Here is a 13,399-nt window from a genome sequence, read left to right as displayed (position 1 = left end):
AATAGACAGGGGATTAAAAACATCTTCTCCATGAAAGATTTCATAAAGTCTTCCTTTCCTCATACTGATGTTCAGTTATAAACTTAGCATTCAAGTTCATTCAAAATAATGAAGCATTTGTTTCATTTCTTTGAATGAAAATCCATTTTTATGTTGTAAATAGAGTATACAAAATTTGAGAAGAATGGTGGAAATACTGTCTCAGATTCTGTGTGTAAGTGTGTGTGTGTGTGTGTGTGTGTGTGTGTGTGTGTGTGTGTTTGTGTGTGTGTGTACTGAAACTGTTTTCTCTCTGTAGCATGGGCATGAGCCATGATGATGACCATGCAGCTTGCCAGGGTCACTCCCACATCATGTCAGGGGAGTGGGTCAAAGGTCGTAACCCTAGCGACCTCTCCTGGTCGACCTGTAGCCGTGATGACCTGGAGAACTTCCTCAGGTATGATGCTCCATTTTCTGTTACAATGTATGTTGAAGCCCATTTTCCCAGTGTCTGTGTATGATTATGTACGTATAGTTGTATGAAACAGTTTAATCTCTAGTTGAATGAGGCTCTTAGTAAGAGAATAGCTCAGCTGTTTTGCTCTTTCAGTTCTTTGCATGGACTGGATTGAGGAGTTTTGTTCCACATTGGCTCAGACATCCTGTTCTTTCTCTGCCCGGGCATAACTTATCCCAGTGCACCCTCCCTGTATGGCTGGGCTCACATCCACACACTGAGCCCTGGCCCTGTATGAGAAGTCAGTTCCAGTGCCAGCTTTATATACATACATACATATATATATATACACATATACATATAATATGACATTATGAGGGTTGGAAACTGAGCTTCACCCTGCTGTGAAGAACACAGTTTTAGAGTTTCTGATTGTGTTTCTGTATGTCAATGGCAGGGCACAGATTCAAACTCGCCCTTTTTCATCAGCCTACAGTAACGCTGAGCCATTGCATAATGGTATTGCATGTCTGAGAGTCATTACTTCATGAGCTTTTGATAAGAAATTCACACAAGTCCCCTTTTTTCACTCCGTTATGTAAAATGGGAAATGATGGTGTCTAGTGAGTCTGAGCCAAGCCTCGTAGATGAAAAGGAAGCAGACTGAAAAGTTTCAGGCCTGTAAAGGGATTTTAATGCTTTTTTTCTGCCTTCAAGTTCTCAGCTTGAATGTAGTCAAGCTGAGATTTTAAATAGTGAGTGTTCAAAATGTGTGCATTTATCTGCTTTCTAACTCAGTGAGTCGAATGTTTGTTGGAATGTTAGTCATGAATCAATATGCCTTTTGATTTAATTCCAGTGCTATGGATTTTTTTTTTTCATAAAAGTCGGATGCTCCATCACAGAAACAAGCTTCATCCAGTAATGACCTTCTCGTAATCTGAAAACAGCGGGCAAAAAACCCCCCCAAAAAAACCAGCTGATTTTTTTGTGAAATGATTGCAAATGGTAGATAAAATAATACTGAATAAATAATTCAGAGGACGCCAGCTAATCTTCAGGGCTTCTGGTGATGTATGTTTTGTAGATTACTCAAATCTGCGTCAGGCTATTACCAAAACATTTACTTTAATCTTAAAGCTCTGAAAACTCTGTACAAAAAATACCTATAAACCAAATGATCCATTCTTTGGTTTGAAGTGGGGCACAAGATGGGTGAGGGTAACACTTTTTTCTCTTGTGGGAAAAACGCTAATGTTTTGGGTACATTCTTTGTGTGTCTGGGAGTGTGTTTGTTTGGGTTTGTTGCTTTTATTGTGTTTGTTACACTACCTTTTTCTTGTGTGTTGATCTCTCTTTAGTGTGTGTGTGTGTGTGCGTGCGTGTAACTCTGTCTGTGTGGTCTAATTCATTTTGGGTTCCTGTGTTTTGTTGTGTCTTGCAGATCGAAAGCGAGTGCTTGTCTTCAGCACACAGACCCTCGCAGTCACTACATGGTGCGCCTGCCACCCAAACTCCCAGGAATGCACTACAGCGCAGACGAACAGTGCCAGATTCTGTTCGGGACCAACGCCACCTTCTGCACTGATATGGAGGTGTGTGAGACTGAGGGCCCACACTGTGGTTTTCCTCACAAAGATGAGTTTTTGTTACTAGACTGAACTGAAATGAAGCCCCTACTTCACGCTAGAGAAACCGGCCTTCCACGGTTAGCCTAAATTTTTGAAAATAAATGTGCTTGAAAATCAATTTATTCACTTTTAATGCAATTAGTAATATTGTTTTTATTATTATTATTATTATTATTATTATTATTATTATTATTACTGGTAGTAGTAGTGGTAGTAGTAATTGTAGGCTAAATTGTTGTAGTAGTAGCAATAGTAGTAGTAGTTGGAGAGGTGATAATGGTCATTGTAATTTGGTTTCTTTTGTTTGTTTTTTTTTCTTGTTCTTTCACTTTTATTTCCCCCTTTACTTTTCTGGCCATGTTCTCTTCCTGCAAAACCCTTTCCGTCCATTCTGGTCTCTTGCATGGTTTTTAAGTTGCCATAGTGACCTGTAAAAATGTCAACACAGATGGCAGGTGCTGACATGTCAGCTTTGATTTTACACTGTAGAGTTTTGGCACATTGAGCGGAGCTATAGGTTTCATTCTGATGCAAAATAATATTTCCACCGTGCACATGGATTGCCAATGGTTGGAAAGAGCAGAGAGTGCCAAAGGAATTGGCTAAGTCCTGTGCATTACCCAGACTGGACATGACTCAAGATACAACCCAGGCTTCAGGGTTTGTATAAAACTCTCTTCGACAAACAAATTATTCAACAGCAAGGGTCAAAGTGATGAGGATGGGAAAGAAAGTCAGCATATGTCATTTTAATAGCCATCGTGTTTTTGTTGAAATCATCTCTTTAAGACTGGAAAATGTGACTGAACAGGTGAGAAGAGAAGAGTGAATGGATGGAGGCCCAGGTAAGGGAGATGCTAAGTGGCTCCAAGATATATGAGCTCTCCTAGTGACATGGAGAGACTGCTTTTTTCAGAGAGATTATTGTGTGACACAAGTTCTTTGTCAACCTGAAAGGAGGGCGTGATTTAGTGAATGGCTCAGGTATTGTATCTCAGCTCAGGTATTGTATCTCAGCTTCCCAAGCTGCTACAGCTCCTCTGAACACTTTGGACTTCATGCGAAAAGTTACCATGTATTGCAGGCGGCCAAGTGTAAATTTAAGCCTGTCACATGATATCTTCAGATTCTCATGTTCACCACACATTAGGGACTGAAAAGTAAAAAAGGCCCCACCAAGAAACTTTACTTTAAGCATACAGAACAATTATCTGTGCTAAGAACTGAATGGGATCATGAATGTGATAAGTTTTGTATAGTTGTCATACAGATGGTAATCAAATAGTTATAAGGTTCTTTGCTCCCATTTGTAGATGCTGTTACTTATATGTTTTATGACTCTTATACTGGGCTGAAATGTTCGAGATTCACTGAGACAAGACATTGTTACAGTAAATGGAAATTGACAGTTACACAGCCATGTTAAATCAATATCAAATAACCGTTGAATAAATGGAGGTTAACTGTCATTGGCAGAGTGATGATGTTGGGAAGGCTCCTTAGAGCAGAAGGCCAAGAGCTGGTGTTGGTAAATGGGTTTGCATCACCTCTCTTTCTCTCTCTCTCTCTCTCTCTCTCTCTCTCCCTCTCTCATGGTGAATAACACTTGTCCTTGCGGTGTGGCTGCTTTTCATTACCTTACAGGTTTATTAGGTTCATAGGGGTTGATTGCTGCACACTGCGTAGAGATTTTGGAAATATTTCTCAGGCTGCTATATTTTACCATAACTGTCCCACCACATTTAAAACCTACCACCATTTAATTACTCTTTCCTCCCCCAAGTTGTCAAATTCACTCTGAATTGTGACTATGAATGAGAGATTTCCAGTAAAACCCATCCCATGCCATGCTACACTTTCGCTCAGGTTAAGTTTTATAAGCTAAGCTGTGCTGTAAAACCCGGCAAGATCTGCTACTATGCCTTGAAGAACAGAGAGTCAAACGGGAAAAAAAAAAAAAAAAAAAGAGGCCCTCATTTCTGAGTAAAGCCTGCTGCTGTGGAAATAGACGGGTCTCTTTGATTTCTCTGATTTGCTCGGTTTTCCTGCTGGCCCAACCCGTGGATGAGCGTACGATGTAAATCTGCCAGCCTGTCTCGCTGACAGCTTTATGATGTTGGAAAAGCGCTCAGTCTGGGAGATAGACTCCACTCACTGCCCTCGTTTTCAAGCCATCTGTAGAGCTTCCTCTGGGCACACAGGCACCGAGGCTCTTGTCAGGATAATAAAAGGAGGGATTATCCAGAGGTGCCCACCTCTTTACCCTCGGGGTACACGCTGAAGGCTCACGGGGGCTCGCAAACGGGCCTCGCTTTTACGGATGTGAGGCCTTAGGTCCTAAAGTACAGTCTGTGAGGGAAATAAAAAATACCAGATACCAGAGTGATGTAAAAAGAGAGGCCTGGGGGAAGGAAAATGCTCTCCGTGAGTTCACAGCACAGTGCTCCATCTCGACGTGCTCTCTCTCTCTTTTATGCAGTTGACATGCCAGAGATTCCAGTGGTAAGACTGGGTTACTGTGTTGGACTGGCTTCAGTTCTTCCTAGGCTAATCCAGGACTTTTCTGCTGTTTCAGCACCTGATGTGCGCTGGCCTTTGGTGTCTAGTGGAGGGGGACGCCTCCTGTAAAACCAAACTGGATCCCCCCCTGGATGGAACAGAGTGCGGTGCTGATAAGGTAACTGAAAATGTCACCTTCACCTCTATATGACTGCACTGGGAAGGCTGCTTAGAGCAGAAAGCCACGTACTCTGTTAATGGAGACTGTTAATGGAGACTTCACCTCTAAATGACTGGTTTTGTCAGTTTGTCTATTCAGGACATATCCACACTAATATGTATTATAGTTTACTAATATGGCAGTGTGTGTGTGTGTGTGTGTGTGTATTTTAGTGGTGCAGGGCAGGTGAGTGTGTCAGTAAGACGCCCATCCCTCAGCACGTGGATGGAGACTGGAGTCCGTGGAGCCAGTGGAGCATGTGCAGTCGTACCTGTGGCACTGGAGCCCGCTTCAGACAAAGGAAGTGTGACAACCCCCCGTGAGTGTTTTCACCTACATCACACCACGCCACACAAATTAGCACCATTTATTACCATTACACACATAATCATTTTCACGCTTGTTATCATAGTGTCATCACGGACATTATCCCCGTTTTCCATTTTCCCCAAATGACTGTGTTTTTCACTCTGTTTTCTCTCTACTCAGTAATCATCTCTGATCAGTGGGACTAAAGTTCATTCAGTCTCATTTAAATTGGTCACTCCAAGGGTACTTAATATTTCGCTGCTTAGAGGTACGGAAAGCTAAAGATGCAGATATTTCAAATCGCGTCCATTTGAAGTTAGCGCTGCCCTTGCACTCTTGTGATTGCCCTGTTCCTTTTGACAAGTGTTGACTTTTTGATGGCATCAGTGGGAAACACAATCATAGTACATATCCCTGCCAGAAGCACATGATGGTTTTATTTATGTTTTTGGCAAACTGTAAGCAGTTTTTTTTTTTTCAGCATAATGATGATGCTGTCACTTTGAGCAAAGTTCACTCTAAGCACGAAGCCAAACAGCATGCCAGAGACAGTATGTGTGTTTTGTGTTCAAAAAGGCCATATTAATTTAAGATGAAAATAAAATCCTGTTATATTGTTCCTGTGCCAACACAGGAAGAGTGCCATTACAAAGGTAGTCCAAAGAATGTGGGTGCATTATCTTTGCTTTATTATGGTCTGGATCTGTTAAGGAGAGTGTAGATTTCTATCTCAACCTCTGCCATGAATGTGCTATTGTGTATTTGAGTGCTAATCTTTTACTTTTTTTTTCCCCACGTGCACCCAACATTGAATGTACGCCTTACCAACCACCCCATCAGCTGCATTTAGTAGAGAAAGGAGGGCAAGTGAGTGAGTGGGAGAGAGAGAGACAGACAGACAGACAGACAGACACACAGACAGACACACAGACACACAGATGGACAAACAGACAATGATGTCTTTGCCCCAGTTATACCGTAGGCCTGAGTGACTGAGAGATGCAGTTGCCCCAGCAGGGGTAAAGGTTTTGCTGGTATGAAGGGAACACATGCTGGCTGGCGTGTGAGTCCAGTGAAAATGGGCAGAATGAACGACTGATTTATGACATTTCCGTTCCGTGCATGAGTAGTGGCCTGGAGGACGGAGCTCTCCGAACCTAAGGTCCGGCGCGAGACCACCCAGATCCGAGATCACTAAGTCCTGCCCTGTCTGAGCTGACCCTCTGCCCAGCACTATACACAACATTCTGTTAAGCTGCTGTTAAAGAAAACCAGACGTGATTTTATATGCCCAAATTCACAGAATCCAGTTGCTCTCCTAAGTTGCTGTGACTAATAGTGCATGTCTTTCTCTCTGGTTGTGGTGGCCAGGCCTGGTCCCGGAGGGAAGTACTGCCAGAAGGCCAGTGTGGAGCATAAAGCCTGCGAGGGTCCGCCCTGCTCTAAGGGCCTGCCAACATTTAGAGACCAGCAGTGCCAATCACATGACCGGCATGCTAGCAAAAAGAAGACCAACATGTGGACAGCTGTCATCAATGATGGTAAGTCATTCACAAGACTACACGTATAACTCACACATGTCCTTTGTCTCTCTCTCTCTGTCTATCTCTCTTTGTCTCTCTCTCTGTCTCTCTCTGACTCACTCACTCACTCACACACACACACACGCACACGCACACACACACACACACACACACACACACACACACAATTCTTTATGAGACCCCTGCTTTTCTCTATTTACACTGCCTATATGATGTACTCTGCTTGCCAGATGCTTCACTTCCTAAGTAACACACATTTAGTAACACTTCACAGCATATGCAAGCACACGCACACATGCATACACACTCACACACACATTCTCCTTTAACTTAGGATAATAATCAGCTGACTCGGGGCTCTGTACATATTACTGTGTATGCAATCTATACGTATCAGTGTGTATAGACACACTAGACACACTAATATTGACCAGTGCAAATCAAACATGGTAGAATTTAGTATTGAACCTTTCCGGACTATTGATAGGTAATTTGTTGTAAGAGCATTATAGCTGTTTTGCTCTGTGCATGAAGAGGCTGTTTATTCATAGTTAAATGATCTCCTCTGTCTTTAATAGTGCCAGTGACACTTTTGGGTGAATTAAAATACTTTTGTTCATGTGTATGAACCAATTGAGAAAAATTGAACTTGCTTGAAAAGAGAAAATGAACAGAAATCAAAAACCATTTTTGTTTGCTCATGGACTAGACATAAATGATTTCCTTTCCTTTATTGTTGTTATACAAAACCTTTAATCAGGGTTGGATTTAATTTACTGTCACTAGATGAAATTATTTCAGCTGTCTGCCAAATGTCAGGATTTTTTCTCACAACAGGATGTGGAAATGTTTATTTGAAAATGGTGGAAGTACCATTCCCCAACACACACACTAGGGAAGGGGTGGTTCAGTTTGACTGAGTCTGGGTTGAGGTCAACAGGGCTAGGCTTCTTCCACAGAGAAGCCCGTCACTAACTTTGAGAACACAGCGTCCTTTATGCACAAGCACAGAAATGTTCAAGGTTCAGAGCTGATGTTTTTGATGTCCTGTTTACAGAAATGGAAATTCTGCTGCGTTATTTCTCTCTACTTTAATGGATTTATACTGAATTTTTGTTGTCTTGAACAAAAAAAAAAAAACATGCACTGACTAAGTAATCAGATGCTTTCAGATGGAATTTTAATCGAAATCCTTGAACAGTCTTTCAAACTGTTTGTCCCTGCACTCCAAAATTTGCCCATAAGACAAAATAGTTTTGGTTTTAGAGAAGTATAGCTCAGTAAAACAAATTTCTGCTTTTAAGCAAAGCAAAAAGAAGAGAATCAAGATTGTGTGCATCATCACCGGTGCCCATCAGTTATATTGAGTTATAGAGCAGTCCTGTGATGTCTAGCCCTCTCAGAGTGATTCATTGCAGCTGAACCTCATACTTTACATGCATAAGACATCCACATGAATCTAGGCCACTGTCACTACGCTCCAAAGGCACAGCTTAAAACAGTGTGGTTCAGGCCAGACCGTATGTATATCATCTGGTTGAGAGAACTGACATCTGTAAAAGTTTGGGTTCGTTTTTGTGATGTCTCGTTTCCAGAGAAGCCGTGCGCTCTGTTCTGCACGCCGGTCGGCCGCGACGCCCCTGTGCTGGTGGCCGACCGTGTACTGGATGGGACGCCGTGTGGACCGTACGAGAGCGACCTTTGCGTGAATGGCAAGTGTCAGGTGAGGAATCAGATCTTTTAGCTTTGAAATCAGACAGAAATGCAACCCCCCCCCCCCCAACAAGAGGGCCAGAGGAACGGCTCGTGATCAGGTGCTATGGAGAAAGTGCAAATGTTGTTTAGGGCTGTCTTAGTGTCATGTAGCGTCCACGGTTATTACTGATTTTCCACAAGGATCAGGGTTTGGATTGCGAGAGTGCAGGCAGTGTCGCTGTATAGCAGGCCTACAAGCGTGCTGCTGATAGCTCTTCTTCAGAGATAAAAGATTTTTCATTGACAGTGGAGACGAGTTAGCTATGAACAGAGGGTTTACATTAGCTTTGACTCTTCAGCCTGGGTGTTGCTCTCTGCCTCTACTACAGGATTGAGTGGATAGTACAGACACTGTGCTTGGGGAATAGATTCACCCAATTTTACTACAGTAACAGTATCCAGTCTTAGTTTTGTACTCTGTGTGTGTTATGTTTGCCCTCAGGCTCCCCACAATTGCACACGGACATAACCTAAGTAAAACATGCTATGGCATTTGCTACATCTTAAACTAATGGTTTACTGCACAGCTCCTGCATCCTGAACATCAGAGTCTTTTGCATGAAATAGTGTTTGAAGCTCTATGAATATTAACCTTATTAATCACTGTATTGATGTACGATTATGTTTACCTTCCTCTGTTTGTACCTCAGAACTCACCCATGTCTGTGAATATACAGCATATTAAACTGTTGTGAAATAATTAATTATGGGCCTTCTTTAATGAAGGGCCGGGGAGAAGAGAACTAGCCTGTGTGCTGTGGAGACTCTGTCCTTAATGAGGACTTAGGCAGATGTGCTCAATGCAGCCATTCATCTGCTGAGCCAGCGGTTTTGCCTCATCCACATGGGATGAATTATCATATGTCATGCATCTCAAGAAGTTCCATAGAAAACACAGACGCATCAGCACAGACATACACACACGCACACACACGGACATACACACTCTTAATACGCATTTGACCTAGATCTGCCCGAAGTACAATAACACAGTACACTAGTAGTATAGTGTGTCAGAGTAGCACGTGGACCTTAACTTTAGTATAAGTTTCTCTTTGTCAGCTGGTTATGCATATGCAAAGGGCCTTATGTTACATGTTATTTGATTATGTATTAGTTGTTTTTGGGCCTAACGTTTAGAATAATTGGGGTCCTGAGTTGTACAGAACTGTCTAAATGTGCAAAATCCACCTGTTTGTTCTTATTCATCATAGAAGCACAAGTCACTTCAGAGTCACACAGTTAGGAATCTGTATGAATGTCACTGAAAAAGTGTCGCTGTCTATTTGTTTAAGTGAGTTGGGTTGTATTTGTGTGTGTGTGTGTGTGTGTATCGGTGTGTGTGTGTGTGTGTGTGGGTGTGGGTGTGGATGTGTGTTTTATAGAGACAGAGTCAGTTCTGAGACTGTGCTCAGACTCTCCTGTTAAAATCACTTCCAGACATTCTCACTATCAAGGACTGCTTCACATTAGTTCAGTTCCTGCCCCCCCCTCCCCCCCCCACACCCCCACCCACAGTCACAGACTGATGTTTGGCACATTAGCACATGTGAGGAACCTCTCTTGTGATCATCTGATTGTTTAAACAACAGAAACTGGAAAAAAAAATGGAAAGTGCTACATTCAGAAAACAAGTCAAGATGATTTTTAAAGCAGTGTTTTTTAATCTCCATCCTGAGGGCCTGCTGGACAGCGGTAGAGAGGTTTAATCAGGTGCATTAGTTCTGGGTTAGAGCAAAAATGACCTGTCAAGTGACTTTTAAACACTGGGATTCAGAAACTGTTTTTTGAACTATAGCCCAAGAACTTCCTGTTTTCCTCCTCCTGTAATATCCTGTTACACTACAGCTTACACAAATCAACAATCATGATTGTTCTCTGTTAACACAGATACGTAAAATGATCTTGTGGTAACTTCTCTGTCACATCTGAGCTTAGCTGTCTCTGTAAAAGAAAATAATTTCCCAACATAGTTGTTAGCAGGACACTTTAATTACATGACAAATTTACAAATGACTCTCATAAATGAAATTGTTTACTGGAGGACAGCTGGCTTGTCTCAGCTGTAAGGATGAATTAAACAGGCCCAGAATGAAAGTGTAGTTTCTGTCCCTTTAAATGCAATCTTCTGACTGATGGAAGGCTATAATTTGAGTTCTAAAGCTGTTTGGGAAATGGTTACATGTTTGACATTGTTAGACATGAGTGTCACAGACTCAGTGTTTGCCAAGGAAAGCTTATTTATATAATTCATTACTTGTTCATTAACTACAGAACGCTAATAATGTTAAGGCAAAAATCTTGGACTAGAAGAAAACAGTTTAATACTGTTTTTGGCCCGAGAAGTGGATTTAATAAACCTCTTTTTTTCATGCATTTTTTTTTTTTTATTATTATTTGAACTGAGCCATGAATTTATGAGGCTGGGGTTAGAGAGTCACACAGTGGTGAGTAAGACCTTCAAAGGTTGTTATTTTTGTCACTCAAACTCTCTCACCTTTAACGGCAGAAAATTGGCTGTGACGGCATCATTGGTTCCTCTGCCAAAGAAGATCGCTGTGGGGTCTGTAATGGAGATGGCAAATCCTGCAAAATCGTCAAGGGAGACTTCAATCACACCAGAGGCATGGGTGAGTTACTGCAGTGCAGAAAGTGGATGTGAAATCTGTGGGGGTGTGTGTGTGTGTGTGTGTATGTATGGGTGTGTGTGTTTATGAGAGAGAGAACTGGATTTGGGATTTTTGCTAGTCATGCCATAGATTTGTCTTTCCAGTGTATATTTTCGCATGCTCAGGTTTGTCTCTATGTCTACAAATAGACATCTTGATTCATATTCAACAGAGAGACGTCAGTGTCTTGTCTTTATTGCTGCTGAATTAAGATATCAGCTTGTGAAGACAGGTGGTTAATTTTGACTGCTGTCTTGTTTACACACCTCAGCACCATCATTTCAGCTCTTATTATTATCATATCAATGGTAACATCTATCCTCAGGCAGACTACAGTGCTGACAGTGAATGGCATTTGTCATTAGATATGATTCCTTAAAGACATGATACCTTAATTATTATTACACATAAAAATGAAACAGTTAGTGTTATACTGTGTTAATGAGTTTGTAGATGACATGTTCTACTGTAATATTAGAGAAATATGCGGTTCATTGAGATTTACTGAAATCCACACTTGACTTTGTTTCCCTCTATATTTTTCACTGATTTGCCTTGCAGATGCAATGACATTAGGTACTGTTTCCATTACTGTGATAGGCTGAGGTGATTCACATAAGCTGAGGTGATTCACAAATCTTCAGATGGAGCAGCTGTCTTCTGGTGATGGAGCGTTGGCAAATGAGCAATTTTACAGGGCTGAGCTGTCGCCCTGCTGGAGGCTGAGGCATTCTGTAGACTGAAACTTAGGACTCTGTGAGAGGGCCGATCGTTAGAGTCAAACCTCTCACACTTTATTTTCACCCCTGCCGCGGATGCACAGCTAAAAGCAATATATCACTGGCAGCACATGACCTCACTTGACCTCCTGTGAAACCTAGAGCAAGGAGAAGTAACTTACACATCATGAAGAGACAGATAAGACATTTGTAAAAAAGAAAAAAAAAACGTTTAAAAAGATCTAAATATTTTTTTTTCCTTGTTCAAAATAAATATTTGCCTCTTTTCTGCCACCAGCAAGCCAAAAGCAGCTTTGTGGCCACTGTATAAGTAGCCAGAGACCATCAGTTTATATCTTGCAGGCAAATAAACTGCTGTAGTACCATATACAATTCGTAATCCCCTCTGGACCTAAGCCGATTGATTCCTTATCTCCAATGCAAAGCACAGGCCACAGAAAGAAAGTATACGTGGACAAGTATACTGGTTTAGTGCCAGAAACACAACCAGCTTGGCATTTATCACAACACTAGCCTCTTTTATGCTGTTTTAATGGCTTTTCCCTGGGCTTTAATGAGCCTTTTTTTCCCACACTCACTGAACAAATAAAAGCTCTGAGATTTTTAGGTGTAGACCTGATTATAATATGATTCACTGACAGGATCTGTCTCAACAAACTCTAACCTGGGGCTTAGTGTGGAAAATTAATTATCTTCAAAGAAAGGGACATTTTTCTCCTGCACAAGGAGCCCAATTTTTACAGATAGATTAACGGTCTCTGGTTGCTTTTTTCTTTTTCTTTGTTCAGTTGATTGTGTTGATTTGGACAGACATCAGTTTTTCTGACAGAGGGGAGGGGGGTGTTGAAAAGGAGAGTGAGTGAGTGTATGTGTGTGTGTTTATTAGGGTGTTATTTTTGAGTTGATTACCGCTGGAGGAAATATCTTAGAGATGGACCCAAGGAAAGCAAGATGAGTTACATTAACGTAACTGAACTCTTCATGGTCTTGGTTTTCTGCTTCCCAGTCACCCGTAGCCATTGTAAGAAGGTTTCTACGTGTGTGATGTCAAAACCAAGAGCTGTTCCCAAGTGTTTCTCATGTAAGATGCTTGCTCGTGCATGTGTGTGCATCCTGGTGTGTGTGTGTGTGTATATATCTATGCCCTCTATGGAGTCTTCATAACAGTAGAGAGGTGTTGAAGTCTTTGCTGGGTTCTCCTGGGAGATGCAGCCAACAAGAGTCATGCTGGTGTATCTCTGAACATGCTTGACTTACATAAAGCCCACTAGTCCTTGCCAGAAACTGCTACATTTTAAGGAGAGACAGAATAGCTCTAGGTGGTTTTAGATGCATCACAGATAAGAATGGCTGGCTCATCATCAGTGTGTCTTGATCATGAGCCTAGGATTTCTCATGCTTTGCCAGACCCTTTTATTTAGTTGGAATATTTCATGGCAAATCTCTGAGGTACTGTGAAGATGAAGAGCTGTGGATTGTGTGAAGAAATGCGTGCAGGTTGTGGCACCTGCATTGCTTGGCCTCTGTCTCCTGGTAGAACCCAGCATTTGACATTGAATTTTGTACCTCTTTGTAAATAGAGTGACCTGCAGA

General features: G+C 41.7%; 1 protein-coding gene across 1 annotated transcript in view; it reads left to right on the top strand.

The window, feature by feature from the left end:
- adamts17 (ADAM metallopeptidase with thrombospondin type 1 motif, 17) overlaps positions 1–13,399 on the top strand; it is a 66,314-nt gene that overhangs the window by 33,818 nt on the left and 19,097 nt on the right. The window contains exons 9-16 of the mRNA XM_030765099.1: positions 299–439; positions 1,884–2,034; positions 4,646–4,747; positions 4,963–5,108; positions 6,470–6,639; positions 8,238–8,365; positions 10,907–11,027; positions 12,813–12,887. Coding sequence (XP_030620959.1) covers positions 299–439; positions 1,884–2,034; positions 4,646–4,747; positions 4,963–5,108; positions 6,470–6,639; positions 8,238–8,365; positions 10,907–11,027; positions 12,813–12,887 — 1,034 coding nt within the window. The remainder of the gene's footprint in view (positions 1–298; positions 440–1,883; positions 2,035–4,645; positions 4,748–4,962; positions 5,109–6,469; positions 6,640–8,237; positions 8,366–10,906; positions 11,028–12,812; positions 12,888–13,399) is intronic.

This window comes from Chanos chanos, chromosome 2 (genome assembly GCF_902362185.1).
Source record: "Chanos chanos chromosome 2, fChaCha1.1, whole genome shotgun sequence".
Lineage (NCBI taxonomy): Eukaryota > Metazoa > Chordata > Actinopteri > Gonorynchiformes > Chanidae > Chanos > Chanos chanos.
This window is presented reverse-complemented; position numbering and strand designations above follow the sequence as displayed.